This window comes from Mus musculus, chromosome 5 (genome assembly GCF_000001635.26).
Source record: "Mus musculus strain C57BL/6J chromosome 5, GRCm38.p6 C57BL/6J".
NCBI classification, from domain to species: domain Eukaryota; kingdom Metazoa; phylum Chordata; class Mammalia; order Rodentia; family Muridae; genus Mus; species Mus musculus.
The window spans coordinates 146,760,403-146,777,195 of record NC_000071.6 but is presented as its reverse complement, the minus strand read 5'-3'; the positions used below and the strand labels follow the sequence as shown (position 1 = coordinate 146,777,195).

The 16,793-nt window shown below is 45.8% G+C and overlaps 1 protein-coding gene across 3 annotated transcripts in view; it reads left to right on the top strand.

The window, feature by feature from the left end:
* The window catches only part of Usp12 (ubiquitin specific peptidase 12), a 60,148-nt gene that overhangs the window by 17,761 nt on the left and 25,594 nt on the right, over positions 1 to 16,793 (top strand). For 2 of the 3 annotated variants that reach the window (NM_011669.3, XM_006504819.3), the window contains exons 2-3: positions 8,179 to 8,259; positions 13,782 to 13,995. In NM_011669.3, coding sequence (NP_035799.1) covers positions 8,179 to 8,259; positions 13,782 to 13,995 — 295 coding nt within the window. The remainder of the gene's footprint in view (positions 1 to 8,178; positions 8,260 to 13,781; positions 13,996 to 16,793) is intronic. The other variant, XM_030254365.1, reaches the window with a different exon arrangement.

Sequence of the window (16,793 nt, the reverse complement as noted above, 5' to 3'; positions counted from 1 at the left end):
AGGCGTCTTCCCTGTAAGCCAATTGCTTTGCTTCCAGATAGCCAGTCATCGGCTTGCCCCTTTGCCAGCCCCTTCCACAGGGCATCCATGAATAGAAGAAACAGACAGTAATTGGTTATTGAGTCAACAGCCAGCTACAACCCTGAATAAGCACTCCAGCGTGACATTTAAGACAAACAAATAGGGCAGATCAGTAAAGGAACTCAGCACAGCATGTGTGGGTAGGACGTGCCCACTGGCTACCTACAGTAAGACTGGACACTGGGGCTAGAGCATTGACTTTTAAAGTATAGGAGCTGCCCTTCAACTTCAGTCCCTGAGAAGGCGGAGTGAATTAGGGCTGTGCCACCCCACGAGACCTAACGACAGGTGGTAACTGCCCAGGCCATGTGCTGAGAAGCAATTCAGGTTCTTGTGCGTACTAGTCACTTTCATATTGGATGGACAATTTTCCCAGGTTTGTGAATGGAGGCTACTCCATTGTGGAGACTGTATTAATCCGATCAGAAGTTTTAGGAAAATTGCAAGTGTGAGAGTTGCCCAGACATTCTCTACTGGCTATTTGCATTTTGTTAAATCTGCTTTGCAAATAGGATGTTTGCACGCACTCCATCTCTCTGGACCATCTATAGTTTCTTTCATACCCCTGCCAGCGGTTTTGGTTTCATTTGACCTTGAGATGATGAGAGGGACAAGCCAGTCATTCTGCAGGTTGTCCCTCAGGTGGGCTTGGTTGATGCTCCTTCAGGATTAGATTCATGTCATGCATACTTTTCCCAAGTACAAATACTGGTTCATCAGGCTTTTCCAGTGTGAAGTCACTGCTGTGTTTTACTTTGAAATTAATTTCTGGGGAGATACTTTTGAGATGACCGTAAATATACTGTTTCGCATCATTTTTATTCATTAGGTTTAGGGTTTTCTGCGTGCGGTTGGCAGTTCATTTTAAGAAGGAGGGTTCCCTCCACTCATTTGTTCACGTCCTTCAAGCAACATGGACTTTGCCTGTATAGACTGATCCGTGTCTGTAGTCTATAGCATTGGTAGTGAAAGTGCAGATTGCCCCGCGTGGTCAGCAGGCGTCAGCGGCTCTGTGCTCCTTGTCCTGCTCTGTATTTCTCTGTAACTGTCTATCCCTCCCCCTGCCCCCTGCAACCCCCTGCCTGTGGAGAAAGGTGCTTAGAAACAGGTGTGTCCCCCCTTCTCTTCCTCCTTCCTTCCCCTCACCTCCCCATCCTCTTTTCCTCTCTTTCCCTTCCTTCCTTTCCCTCCCCTCCCCTCCCCTCCCCTCCCCTCCTTCCTGTGAATTTATCATAATTTCAAATGAAGTTAGTATTACAGACTGCTTTGGAAGCATTCTCGCGGTAGCGCTGAGGCCCGGCGTAACTTTGCTGTTCTCCTGGCTGGAGAGCTGGAGAGTCACTGATCTCTTAGAGCAGGTGAACATTTTGAAGTGTGAAAAATTTAAAATGTTTGGATTAGTTCTATCTAAAGAATTTTTTTATTACAGAGTGAAGAAAGAATATGATTAAGAAAAATGTCTTAGGGCTTCACTGAGAATACTGATTCTGTTATATATAAAATTGGGATCTCTAAAGAGTTTGTTTTGAGGATTAAATTCCAAAAATTTAAGGTAATGTATATGAAGTTCTAGGTGTAGATTTTTTTCTTTTTGAAATATTTACAAATTGTATCTGCCTGCCTGCTTTCGTGTGGGTATGTTCGGTGCTCGTGGAGAACAGAAGAGGGTGTCACATGCCCTGGAACTGGGGTTCTAGGTAGTGAGACATCTGACGTGGGTGCTGGGAACTGAACCTGGGGCCTCTTCGCTGCAGAACCAGCTCTGCAACCCCCGTGCTTTCTTAATAAATGGTAGTTTTTCTACTATAGATGAATAGTATGCTTATAGGCATAACGAACATGAAATACATGTTTAATATACTTGGTGATGGCAGATTTAAGATCTCATATTCTAAAATTACAACTATACTGACTTGAAAATGAAAATTTCACATAAGCATATACTTTACTGAGTTTGAGGCTAAATAAACACATGTGCTTGCCTGGCTTCAGACATGGACTTGGAGGATCTGATCTGGATGTGACCTGGAGGCCTTCTCCTTCCTGAGGACCAGCTTCCATAGTGCTGACAGCTGCTAGTTGAGCTTCCAAGGTGGGAAGCAGCCAGTAGTCCTTGTGAACTGTAATGCCTGTGGTCCACAGCAGAGTCCATCCAGCATGGCAGGGTGTAATAGCGGCACTGACATTTCGGGGGCAACCACAGCTCAGGACCAACCTTAATAGGAGGTAACTTAATGTAACCCAGGACCTGTTGCTCATGAAGTCATGGACCGCAGTGGAGAGCCGTACCAGCATAATTCCTCCCTGCAGTCTGAGTACTTATCCTTACACCACAGATAAATGTAAACTTATCCTTGCAGTAGTTAGAGACGTTATAAAAAGCCTGCGACTGGTTAAAGTGAATAGAAAGTGATCAAGGGGTACCTAGCCCCATCTGCAATACAGTTCTTGCAACAAAGGCTCAAGGAGAATCACTAAAAAGGGGATGGAAAGATTGTAAGAGCCAGAGGACCAGGAAATGTGCTTGTTAAACCAATTTTAAATGTAATAATTTTTCTCTAGCCTTACTACCTCCCAAATAAGAGACAAAGACTGTAAGATTTATTTGATAAGCTTTACAACAGAGAACTGAGCAGTTACTAATTTATTCCATTCCTCTAAACTGATCTGGCTACCTCCCAGCTAAAGTCCCCGAGATAATTGCATTTTAGAACGGATCTGGCTCCGTTCTCATGATAGCTCTTGGACCCTTTTTTTTCATGCTTCCCCCCCAACCCCCACAATCCCATGGATAGGAAGTTCAGCCCTGTTCTCTCTTTAGCTTGGCCATTGCTGATCCTTTTTTATTGACAAGTCAGAATAAATGGGGAGCAGTGTTTACACAGCATTCAGGCAGACGAGACTCAGAATCAGCATTGCAGTGCCATGCTCTGATTGCAACAAGACACGGGGAGCAGGAGACTCAGCATCTGAACAATGCAAGGATAATCTTTACACAGGCCGCAAAAACATCTTCCAGGAAATGGCGGGGGAACTTCTCCCATGATGCCCTAACCATGGCTGCCCAAACAAGACTACAGCAAGTACACCACCCGTCAACAGACATGTTAACGTGGGAAGAGGCATCTCCTAGGGCCCCACCCCTAGACAAAAAGGGACAGAAGACTAATGGCTACCGACCAAGAGGGGGGAAATCGTCTTTAGGGATGAGCATCCTAATTGGATATCTAATACCAATTTATCAGCCGTAGAACTGTATACACAAGTAATATTATATGGACTGAGCAAGTTATATTTATTTGTGTGTGTGTGTACATTATTTTATCAATAATAGATTAATATTACATGCCTGTTGTTTTAATTGATCATTTCATTAATGAACTATAAAAAGAGGCAAATATCACTTGTTGCTTGATGCTCTTACATGATGTGGCATGTATTCTACCATTGGATGAGAACAATTACATATATGGACTGCTAGGTGTACATTAAGATCTGCAGTCATTTGGCCTTTAATTTAGTCATAGTTTAAGGTTTTCTCAGCTGACCGATGTGAGTCTCTCCCATGTCCCCTGAGCCTTTCACACCTGTGTACACTTTAAGGCAACATTCCGTCACCTGTTTGCCCCAGCAAAACACCATCCAACCGACTTCCAAAGACCCTTCAGTTTCTACTTCAATGACACCACGTAAGACTCTGGGTGGCAGTGCCGAGGGCGTGCATGCTCTACATCTGCTCCCTTCCTTGCTGGGGAGGAAACAGAGGCTACCTGGTTACTCCGGGCGATGCTGCGGTTCATGTGGGAACTAGGTCAGGAGTGCAGCTTCCACTGCCAGCCTGTCTGTGGTGTGGGCTGGATAGCAGGCATTTGTGGCGTAACCAAGTAGCTGTAGTAAGGCTCCCTAGGGAAAAACCATGGCCTCTGATGTGCGCCCCAAATATTCCAGAGTGTGGTCTACTTCTGTTCTCATAGGCTGGTCAGTCAGTGTTGGAGCATGAGTTTTTATTTTGTTTTGCTGTTGCTGCTGCCTGCCTGCCTTCCTTCCTTCTCCTCCTCCTCCTTCTCCCCTCTCCCTCCTCTTCTTCTTTTCTACACAGGGGGCCTCACTATGTCGCTATGCCTGTTCTGGAACACTCTATGTAGATCAAGTTGGCCTAGAACTCTCTGAGGACCAGGATGCCATTGAACCCATAGGCCGCAGCCTCCTGAGTTCTAGCATTAGATGTGCATGTGGCTTTTATTTCAAGAATCAAATTCAACAAGCAAGGCCAGAGGATGACAAGATACACAGATTGGGAGTTTCACTACTTCTCAGCCTTTTGGCAGACACCAAATTAGAAGTCATCTTGGGTTGGCAAGATGGCTTAGCGGTTAAGAGCACTGACTGCTCTTCCGAAGGTCCTGAGTTCAAATCCCAGCAACCACATGGTGGCTCACAACCATTCATAATGAGATCTGATGCCCTCTTCTGGTGTGTCTGAAGACAGGTACAGTGTACTTACATATAATAATATATAAATTTTTGGGCGGGAGCTAGCAGAGATCCTGAGTTCAATTCCCAGAAACCACATGGCCTGTAACCTTCTGTACAGCTACAATGTACTCATATATATAAAATAATAAATAAAATAAAATTTATTTTTAATAAAAAAGAAGTCTTCTCTGATCCCACCCCGTACTCTCTTTCTCTGGTGCTTCTTAATACAGTATAAATATGGTTTTTTTTCTTGTATCATTTGTTGATCTCAGTGGGTTTTTAGGACAGGTATGAGGGTTAAGCTTCGTTCCATACGGTGTGAGGCTGTGGTGTCTGCACTGGCCTGTACTTGAGTTCTCAGCCTGCTCTCGGGCTGAGGCGGGCTGAGGTGTTCGCACCCTCCCTGCTGCTCACACCCTCCCAGCTGGGCGCCTGCTTCCTTCCCCCCTGAAGCTTTCTTAGTCTCCCAAGGTCACGCGGGATTCCCCACCCCTCAGCCGCTTTCTCCTTCCTGGTTGGCCGATCTCTCTAATGCCTTGACCTCAGCTGACCCTGTTCAATGTTCAACCTGGCAATGAGAAGCGCTAGCTTCTAAAATAAGGTTGGAGCAGGAAACTGAGAAAGATTTATTGAACTTTCCCATTTATTTAAACAGCAAGAAAAGCAAGAAATAATAGTTTAGCATAAACTGTAGTGTGCAAACACAATGTGTACTTAAATTTCCTATATAGCAGGTCTGAATGCTGGACATTCATTTATTTCTCACATAAACATGTACATTGTTCATAATCAACTTTTCAAAGTAACATGTCCTTGTCAGTACCCCCCCCCCCCAGCCTTAGCTATGGACATTGGATGCAGGAGATTTCTAATTTCTAGCGCATTTCTACAGATACAAGGTTTATCCTACAGTAAGTTAATTCTTTTCATGAGAACAGTACAGGTTATCAGCTTGCTTCCATGCGATTTTGTATTTCTGAAACAGGGAGAAGGAAGGCTTGTTCGATGTGTTTCGTGTCTGAGAGGGAAGTTGTCAGGTGGTGTCCTTGCTTTACCAGCAGGGTTTAGCACATTACTGCTTTCTTATTATCGGAGTGATGGCCACAGTCTCTGCAGCTTCACCTTCATCCTTTGGTGATAATCTCTCTGTATAGAAAGTCCTCATCTTTCCAAAAATTTGTCCTGGACATTCAGGAGAGGTGCACCTGGCATTTGCTTGTGGCCTGCAAGGTCTTATATCTGTGTGTCTTAATTATCTGTATCTAATACAATCTAACACCATAATTCTCTGTAATAACAATATTGACCTGTGAGGCTGGTTCCTCCCTGTCTTTTGTTCTAGTCGTTGGTCTTTGGCGGACTGTTCCACATTGACTCACCTGTCCATGTTTTAGGGAGGTGAAATGGCCGCCTTACCTACTTGTAGATGGAAAGAGGGCACAGTGGCATGGGTTCTGTTCCTCAGGAAACCCATGTCTGGGCAGAGACGCACCGCTCAACCACTTAATGCTGTGGCCCAGAGCAGACTCGGGCTGCAGCTTCACAGTCCTGCTCTAGCGTGCCTGCTGTCTGTCCTTCCATAGTGGCTTCATCCTCTCATGCGATTGGTTTTTATAAAATATTTGGGGGTGAGGGTGTCCACACAGGATTTCTCTGTGCAATAGCTCTGGCTGTCCTAAAACTCTCTGGAGACCAGACTGGCGAGATCCACCTGCTTCTGTCTCCTGAGCGCTGGGATTAAAGGTGTGTGCCACCATCGCCTGGCAACAGTTTTGTTTTTAATGAAATGAGTTTTAGTTGGCCACCTGTTGACAGGAAAATGGATTAAAGCAACCTTGTTTGATTCTTAGACATCACAGGTTTTATTATGAGTGCTGTAAGTATTCTGTCTTTTCTGAGAACACAGTTGACCCTTGGGGTCTCAGGCTCGTGCCCAGTGGCTACTCTGTTGGCAGTGCTGTCCTTTCTCCCCACCACTCTGGGCACTGTGCCCTTGTAGCTTTGTGCTCCTTTGTGCTCTGTGTCCTGTCGCCTCTGTTCTTTATGCGTTCTATCCCGGGTGAGTGATTTTCACTCAGAACTCAAACTTCGGAGCGTATTGCTAGAACTTTTTTTTTTGCACGGGGGTTGGGGGGGTGGGGGTGGGGGTGGGGATGACTCCGCCTTCCACAGTGTGCACAGTGTTGCCGTTCAGTCCTTAGGGCGCTGCTGAGCTGCTTTCCTGGGTGGGTCCCACGGGTTAATTGCACTGACATTTGGGTTTCTTTCGGTCTAGCTTGTGGCTCTGAGTTGTTGGAAGGGATTTGCTTCCGCTTCCTGCTCTCCCAGCAGCAATGACTCGTTTTCCTGTGGAACTGGGTTATTGCTTGGCTAAAAGTAGACGGAAAAGAGAGGTGAGGCAGTGGGACCAGGTGCTGGAGAGGTTGCTCAGCAGTTCAGGGCAAGTGCTGTTCTTGAAGAGGACCTGAGGCCACTTCACCCATGATGGACAGCTCACAGCACCTGAAACTCCAGCTCCAGGGAAACCCCATGTCTGGCTTCCAGGGACACCTGCACTCACATGCATATAATAACCACACTGAATACACACATACATATAACTAAAAATAGTAAAAAAAATATATTTTTAAAATTAGTAAACATGCTCAGATAAGTGCCATGGGGCCCAGCAGTCAGGCCAGCTGTGTGCTTTGGAAGGAGAGCATGAAAAAGAAAGTATAGGGATGACAGCAGCCGTGGGGAGGAGGCGTGGGGAGGACAGGCACAGAGCAGGAGCTGCCACGTAGATGATGTGAACGGGAGGAAGGAGGTGCTCTGTCTGTCTGTCTGTTTGTCTCTTGGCTTCCGGCTCTCTTCCTCCAGTGTTTCTGATCCCAGAAAGTCTGCTTCCTTGTTGGGACTTCCTGTGCTGTGCAGGGCCACTGATGCTGCTTACCCTGTGGGCATCTGGCTGCTACTTCTGGGTCTTCCTCCAGGACAGCAGGTTATAGATACTAGTCCAGTTGGGTCTCCCATCCTTAAGGAGTCCTGTTGCACATGCTGGCTGGGCCCTGAACTGTGTGAACCAACCTACCTACCTTCCTTTCTTCCTTTCTTCCTTCCTTCCTTCCTTCCTTCCTTCCTTTTGGCTCCAAGGTGGTTGCCAGCAAAGTCTTGTTCTATTACAGTATAAAAGTCAGTTTTCCTTGATTGCTTAGAGGGTGGGAAGTATGCTAGGAACATGAATCCTGACTAACTTGTGTAAACTAGTATTTAGTCATGTGATTACAAGCTATTAATTTTGGGGGCTGGAGAGATGGCTCAGTGGTCAAGAACACTGACTGTTCTTCAGAAGGTCCTGAGTTCAAATCCCAGCAACTACATGGTAGGTCAAAACCATCTGTAATGAGATCTGATGCCCTCTTCTGGTGTGTCTGAAGATAGCTACAGTGTACTTACATATAATAAATAAATAAATAAATCTTTTTTTTTAAAGCTATTAATTTTTCAATATCATTCTTTGTGAATAATGTTGGTTTGCTGTAACTTGAGTGTGGCCTTAGAAGGCTGTCTCAGCCTGTATGACTGTACATTATAGAAATACTGTAGATCCTGATCATTGCGGTTTTCTTTTTACAGGGCGCCAATGCCTCGGCATTAGAGAAAGAGATTGGTCCAGAACAGTTTCCGGTCAACGAGCACTATTTTGGATTAGTCAATGTAAGTACATTCCAGCCTTGAAGCTGTGCAGCACTGAGGCAGTACGCTTCCTCCTTCAGTAAAGGAAACCCATTTGTGGCATTAGGATTGAAAATGACCTGTAGTTGAAAGGAGGTAAACTTGTCTGAGGTCTTAAGACTTTCAGCCTAATTTCACAGTTATGGCAACAGAATTCTCACAGCAAAAGTTTGATCTGTAACTAGACAAGTAATTGCTTGATATTTAAGAGTTCTTTAACTAGTGTATCGCACATATACAGCCATGTAAAAGCTTCCTACAAGAGAGGCCGCTGGCCCCAATCCGTAAAGCCTGGCAAGAACTTGGGAATTTAACTGAACGTGTTTTTTACAGAACTGAAACTCAACAAAGAAAAAACATATTATTTTCCTAGTTCCAAGTCTGTCCTGGATATTTCAGTCTTGGTGGCAGATACGACATAAAAATACATTTGATAGTGAAACTCCGCAGCCCTGTCCAGAATGGCTGCTCTCACTAGATGATCATAAAGTTGTATCATATTCAGGTCTGGTTAATTTTGAATTATTTTTTTAGAGATATCATGAGTCAGTGTAAATATAAACAGCATTTATGCTTCTCTTGAGGCCACAAAGCAGTCAGCTCAGGATAGACCGGAGGGATAAACTGTGGCGAGACCATTGAATTTGTTTGATAGATAGAAATACAGCTTCTGGTTGTCATGCCTCATTATTATATAAATCTTGCCACTTGTGGGGTTTTCAGGACCCAAGGGTTCAGGTGCCTGAGAGCCTTGGCCTCTACTCAGATAGCAGTCTGGTTGCAGGGCTGGGCTTCGCTGTGGCTGATGCTTTCAGGCGGCTTCTGTTGCTTCCGCCCTTTGTGCCCAGCCCTTACTCTCTCTGCAGCTTTTCTCTTGTTTGCTTGGCTGCTGCTTTAGTTTTAGAACTGTAACACTACTTACTCAGAGGTGTCCCTTAAATATCAAGATTGGCTCAACTCCCTTGAGATGCCTGCTCTCACACGTGGGGTGTACAACTGTCCTTTCATAAGCACCAATTTCTGTATTATTTTGTGTGATTAAGTCTGTATCAAAACTCCAGTGTTGCGTAAAAACAACAATGGTGTTGGACCTGGGAGTGGTGGTGTGGGGAATGGGTTGGGTAACTCAGAGGTCAGTTTCGAGTCCTGTTCCCGTCTGTGTCTTCTGTGCATGGTGAGCAGCGCTCATCTGTGGAGCTGTTCTAGGAACTCTGAAGTGGGGTCGGACAGCCTGGGTGGTGGAGCACTGTGCAGTGTGCTCAGGGCCCTGGAGTCCATGCTCCCCAACTGCAGGGGGGTTGCAGGAGGGGAAGACACTTTGGGGTGTAAGGGAGAGCTCCTCCCATCAGCCCGTAAGTAGCTGCATTCCCAGGCTGCTTTGCTTTTCCGGGAAGTACATAAGGAAGAATTGCTGCTAGACCTGCCTTACGGGGGTCCCTTTTGGACTATGTGGGTAGGGTCATCAACAAGCACTCACCTGTGGGAGCCAGGGCCTTTGTGTTTGCACAGCAGTTAAGACAGACAGCTGACTAGCCTACAGGAGACAAATGGGATGATTCTCAGCATTGTTAATCATCGCCTGCTTAATCTAGCTTTAGTTATAGGTTGGTTTGGTTTTGTTTAATCTGTTTTAAAACTTTTATTAGCTAAATTCTTTGAAAACATTGTTTTGAACTTTGATCCTATAGTTGTGTGAGTAGGTCCGTGGTTTTTGCTGGTGAGGAGCTTGCAGGATGAACAAGCTTTTGAATGTCTGTGGTATGGGACACACACTGAGTAGAGCTACTGGACTGTGGAGTGCTGTCTCCTCACTGCTGTGTTGGCGCCTCCTGGGCTATGCAGTTCTCAGGCCACTCTGGCACACACCCTGCAGCTCCATTATGAGCCTCCTCACCAGATTCCTGTTAGCAAAGTTAGGATCGCTGGGGCTGGAGAGAAGGCTCAGGGGTTAGAGCACTGGCTGTTGTTGTGGAGGACCTGGGTTCGGTTCCCAGCTCTTACGTGGTAGCTCCCGACCACCTGTGACTCCAGTGTCAGGAGACTATATACCTTCCTTTGGCCTCCCCGGGCATTGCATGGAAGTAGTTGATAGACACATGTACTGGCAAAGTTATCTGTACACATAAAATAAAAATAAAGTTCCAAAACATTTAAACAAATTATGTTGCCTTCCTAGACTTTTCTGATGGATTGTTTAAGCTGAGTTGTTTGGAACAAGACCTGGGGTGGAGAAGAGAGAATAATGTCTTTTTCTTTGCCTCTGGGTTCTGGGTGTGATTAGGTGGAAGGTGTCCTGGATCTGTTTTCTTGCAAATTGATTTCATTCTTGTCTTGTGTCTGTCCATCTGGTAGACACAGCCTGTTTGGTGGTTGTGTTCCAGAGATGCCAGAGAGTTCCTAGTCAAAGAAAGCCGGTCCAGGGATTCTATCTAGATTGTTGAGGTGCCCCGTCTCCCCACAGATGTGATGACATGGGTGTGGTCAGCTACTGGACAGGATAAAGGTGGAGTTGGCATGGAGGCATGGGCAGTAGGATAGAGTGGGAGTGAGCAGCACAGTACACGGTGGTGGGGGCAGGGGTGGGGATGGAAAAAGCTTCTAGATTAATTCATAGCCTTTGGACCATTTGGGCAGATGCAGAGGTTGGGGTCGCCAGGCTGACTGGTTGAAGAAGGTATTTTCATAGTGGCCAGGGAGAGGGCTGAACAGGTAAAAATGCTAGCTCACCATACACACGCATGTCCACACGTATGGATATGAATTTTTAAAAGTATCTTAGGATCTGGGGAAAGTTTGGCTCTTGGTATACCATTTCAGTTGGCCCTTAGTCACTTGTAACTCCAATTTCAGGCTGTCTGACTCCCTCTTCAAAGGTTTTTTTTTTTTTTTTTAATGTAAGTACACTGTAGCTGTCTTCAGACATTCCAGAAGAGTGCGTCAGATCTCATTATGGATGGCTTTGAGCCACCAGCAATCATTTATGGTGGTTGCTGGAAATTGAACTCAGGACCTCTGGAAGAGCAGTCAGTGCTCTTAACCGCTGAGCCATCTCTCCAGCCCCCTCTTCGAAGTTTTTAAAGCCAGGAATGGTGGCACACATCTTTAATCCCAGCTCTTAGGAGGCAGAGGCTGGAGGATCTCTGTGAGTTCAAGGCCAGCCTAGTAGTCTACATAGTGTGTTCCAGGACAACCCTGTATTGAAAAACAAAAGAAGGGCGTGTGTGTGTGTGTGTGTGTGTGTGTGTGTGTGTGTGTGTGTGTTGTCTTAATTTGGGTTTTCCTGCTGTGAACAGACTCCATGACCAAGGCAATTCTTATAAGTCAATATTTAATTGGGGCTGAGTTTAGTTCATTCTCATCATGACAGGAAGCACAGCAGCACCCATGGTGCTGGAGGAGCTTAGAGTTCTTCATCTTCTACCAAAGGAAGCTAGGAGCACTCTCCTCAGGCACCTCGGAGGAAGGTCTCAAAGCCCACCCCCACAGTGACGCACTTCCTCCAACAAGGTCACACCTTCTCCAAGGCCATACCTCCTAACAGTGCCACTCCCTGGGCCAAGCATATTCAAGCCACCACAGGGGGGTTATTAATTATTGTGAGGTTTTAATATCAACTGTTGAGAAAGAATTCTAACTCTCCTTAATGATTTCCTTAATAGAACTGATTAAGGAAAACTATCCAATGGCAGGACTCAGGGCTGGGTAGTGCTGCATCAGAAGATGGATTGGCTGTGTTGACACAGTGGGGGCCTACACTGGAAAGTTTTCTGTCAGCTTGACACAGGCTAAAATCATCTGAGAAGGGAGCCTTAATTAAGGAATTGCCTGAAGATCAGAGTGTACTAAGCCTGTAGGGCATGTTCTTAATTAATAGTCCATGGGGGATGGCCAGCCCACTGTGGGTGGGGCCATCCCTGGGCTGGTGGTCCTGGGCTCTATAAGAAAGCAGACTGAGCAAGCCATGAGGAGCAAGCCAGTTAACAACACCCCTCCATGGCCTCTGCATCAGCCCCTGTCTCCGGGATCCTGCCCTGTTTGAGTTCCTGTCCTGACTTCCTTCGGTGATTTACTACAATGTGGAAGTCTAAGCCAAGTGAACCCTTCCTCTCCAAGTTGCTTTTGGTCATGGAGTTTCATCACAGCAATAGTAACCTGACGAAGACAGAGCCCGGCTTGTAGTCTTCTCTATACGTGTACACACTGCCCTCTGGTTTCTCAGCCTGTGCCATTTGCTTCTTGTATTTTTTTTTTTTACAGACAATGAGTCCTTGTTGTCTTAAACCTTTCTGATGTAGCTATGAGGTGATGTGTTTTTCTCTTATTTCTGTGGAAGGTGTTAAATATCTGTTACATAGCTTCTGATAAGGATGTCCAAATGCTGGTTATTGTCCCGATCATGGACGTGTCGCTCTTTGACAGAACCAGAATGTGTTGACCGTTAGATTTCTATGGTTGTGGTATGGATTCTACTTTGAAGATGGAAATGATGATGGCTAATTAATAATGAGTCTTAGTGATGTGTATACTGCAGGGGTACTTTCTCTGGAGCTAGCCAATAGTACCAGAGAGCTGCAGCCTAGACTTCAGTAGCTGTCCTGGGAAGTCTTCATTTCACAGTGTCTTTCTGAATGAAGCCAGTGCTTGCTTCTCCCAACCACGCAGGCATCAAGATGAGAAGTTACATGTTCTCACAGACCTTCATGTCTTTTTAAATCAGACTTCTTAAAAAAAGAAAAAAGATTGCAGCTGCTCTGAGGGCTTTGTCTCTGGAGAAGAACATGCAAACAGAATAAGCTTTAACTTGGAGCCATGGGCCGGGCCTGGTTCTGCCTTGCTGCTGTGACTCTACACAGCTCCTGTATTTGCTTTTAGCTTGGCGGATGATGGTTCCATTTACCTCAGAGAAGGGAGTTCTCACCCTTTCTGTGTTGGCTCTGTCAGGTAGTGTCCCCATGGGAGGGGAGCAATTTTGAAGGGAAGAACATGGCTGAGTAAGGGGCAGCAGCACTTCCCTGAACCTGCAGGGGTAAATGCCACCATTGCCAGCTCTGCCTGCAGCCTCTCAGATCCTCCATGCTAACGGCCCAGCCAGCTTTCTGTTTGTGCTTGGTATGTAGTGCCTGTGTGACCTTGATAGAAAATGCTTACTTTGGTATATTTCTTGAAAGAGTTTGTGTTGAGGGATTTGGTTTTTGTTGTTGTTTGTTTGTTTTTGAGACAGGGTTTCTCTGTGTAGCCCTGACTGTCCTAGAACTCACTCTGTAGACCAGGCTGGCCTTGAACTCAGAGGCCTGCCTGCCTCTGCCTACTGAGTGCTGAGATTGAAGGGGACCACAGCTGGCTTGTGAGTCATATTTAAAATCACGTCGTAAACCACTTATGATCTGACCGGAGTTAAGAATAATGGGCTGCAGGACAGAGAGCGCAGTCCTCCACTTTCCCGGAGGCTCGCTCCTCACAGCTGCCTTCTTCACATTTAATGGCGTCATTCTTTCCTTTCGTAGTTTGGGAATACCTGCTACTGCAACTCAGTTCTTCAAGCACTTTATTTTTGTCGTCCATTTCGGGAAAAAGTTCTAGCATACAAAAGTCAGCCCAGAAAAAAGGAGAACCTTCTCACCTGCCTGGCAGACCTCTTCCACAGCATAGCCACCCAGAAGAAGAAGGTCGGCGTGATCCCGCCCAAGAAGTTCATCACAAGGTTGCGGAAAGAAAACGGTAATTCTTCTATTTCCTAGGTACTGTTGCTTTATGTCCTAGGAAGGTGAACAGAGCATGCTATAACGCAGGGTTTTTTTTTTTTTTGTTTGTTTTTTTTTTTGTTTTTTTGAGCATCATCTGTTTATACCTCATACTGTGTTGGGAGTGTGTTTTGTTTTGTCTGGGAAAACATAGCAGCAGAAACTCTGGTCTGCCCGTTAGACCACATTTCAACCCGACACAGGAAGCACATGGAGAGAACAGGAGATGTAAAAGTTCACACCTTCGCCAGTGGCTACTACTGTAGGAAGTTTCCATAACCTACCGCACAGCGTCAATAGCCGGACCCAAGTATGCACACACATAAGCCAGTGTGTGGGGGAGCAGAGGCGTGGGGCTCCTGTTTCAGCTCCAGAGGTTTGCGTGAGGTGTGATCAGTGTTGGGAGTATGGTACTCAGCTGAAACCACACGTGCCCGCGAGGGAGGAACCCCTGCTCTCTTCTGCCCACTCGACATTTCTATCTGGAGTGGTTGGTTGTGCCTTCTGTGTGGCACGTGCCCAAAACTCCAGCACTCAGCCTGCAACATGGAGATCATCAGTTTGTGGTCGGCCTGGACCGAGTGAAGATGCTCTATCCCTGCATCCACCCTGTAAAAACAAAGCAAAACAAAACAAAAGCACAGTTCCGTGGGATGTTGGTTGTACATTGCTTTCCTATGTTAATTCATTTCTCTTAAAACAAAAATCTTAAGATAGAGAGCCCCTTATTCTCCTTGCTTTGCCCACAAAACAAAAATCACATCAGTTAAGCCACTGAGAATTCCCGTCTGTTTTCTTTCCTATTTGTTGTTATTGTTGTTTTGTTTTACATTTTTGTTTTGTTTGTGGCAGGGTTTCTCTATATAGCCCTGGCTGTCCTGGAACTCATTCTTAGACCAGGCTGGCCTTGAACTCACAGAGATCTGCCTAATTTTGCCTCCTGAGTGCCAGGATCCGAAAGTATGCGCCATTGCCACTACTGCCTGGTCCATCTCTTTCTAATTTGAGATACTTCTCATTTAATTTTTACAAGACTTAAAGTTAGACATTACTTCCATGAGATGGGCATCATTTTGCCCAAGGTTGCAGAGTCCCTGGGAAGTGGCTGAGTTGGTGCTTGGCTCCCTTCCTTCCTAGCCAGCTCTGTCTCTATGGCAGTGCTGCTGCCTCAGATCAGTGTAGAGGTGGTGGTAAGTCGTTGTTGAGTTTGATCTCCCTCTCACGTACGATGCTCATGGCCATGACTGAGGTCTTTACTGAGTATACTCAGGTGTAATGGTACCTGTAAGGTGGTCAGTTACATTGCTCATCGAGTGGGTTGGAATGAGTCTAGGAAGAGCTATCCCCTGACTTCTAGACTGCCTGGCACCGTTAGGGGCTGTTGTTGAAGCCACTGGGCATTCTGAAGAGGTGTAAGAGGTGTTTGGTTTCCTCATATACAGAACATTTGAGTCTTTCTTGCAGACCACATTTCCCTCTCATGAGAGGCATTTACTTGTTTAGATTCCAGATCTGCACAGTTTTGTTTTGTTTTGGCTTTTTTTTTCCTTTCTGTTTTTAAGAAACTCAAAAAAAACCAAAACAACAAAAACAAAAACAAACAAACAAAAAAACCAACTGGGCAGTGGTGGCGCACGCCTTTAATCCCAGCACTCGGGAGGCAGAGGCAGAGGCAGAGGCAGAGGCAGAGGCAGAGGCAGAGGCAGAGGCAGAGGCAGAGGCAGAGGCAGAGGCAGAGGCAGAGGCAGAGGCAGAGGCAGGTGGATTTCTGAGTTCGAGGCCAGCCTGGTCTACAAAGTGAGTTCCAGGACAGCCAGGGCTACACAGAGAAACCCTGTCTCAAAAAACCCAAAAAAAAAAAAAAAAAAAAAAAATTGATTACCTGTGCTTTGATTGATGCTGGGCACAGGTCAAGCTGAGTACACACTTGAGCTAGTGCACACACATACACACATACACACACACACACACAGAGAGAGAGAGAGAGAGAGAGAGAGAGAGAGAGAGAGAGAGAGAGCGAGCGAGCATAAATGAGCAATCGAGCAGTGGCCCAAGCCCTGAAGTTACAGTGTTTTGAACATCCTATTCAATTCCATGCTTGAAGACTTCCTGGTTTGTAGAGGGTTTTTAAAGTTGTGGTTGTTGTTGGGTTTGTTTTGGTTTTGTTTGTATCTAGGAAATGAATAAAGCAGCAGACCTCCTTACTGCCTGCTTCAGTGAGACAGATGCCAGTTAAACATTTATGATAAGCGTGTCTTCTCATACTTTCTATTCTTATTTCTTGGTATTGTTGGCATCTGCAAATATGATTTGGAATACATTAATATTTACCTCAGGGTTTTGGATTTCTTCTTGAGAATTTTGTGGGGTGTATAGATGAAGTAGGTTACTGTCTTCCCCCTCATATGCTTTCCTTTAAATCTCTGGGAAGCCCTGTTGGGCTGACCGCCTGCCTTGACCTCTTCCGTCCCGGGTCAGGGTTAGAGGCGCATGCGTTCTCAGCACAGTCACCCTCGTTGCCGCTTCCATTTGTTAATTGTTTGCATTTGGAGAAGGAACAGACTTTGGTTTCTACTCATTCAACAAGTCTGTGTTCTAGGTTTTATCTCCCGGTATGTGCACAGGCACAGGACTCCTTCAGCTCCACAGCAACACTCGTTTGTTTGTTTGTTTGTTTGTTTGTTTTGTTTTCTGAGACAGGGTTTCTCTGTATAGCCCTGGCTGTCCTGGCACTCACTTTGTAGACCAGGCTGGCCTCGAACTCAGAAATCCGCC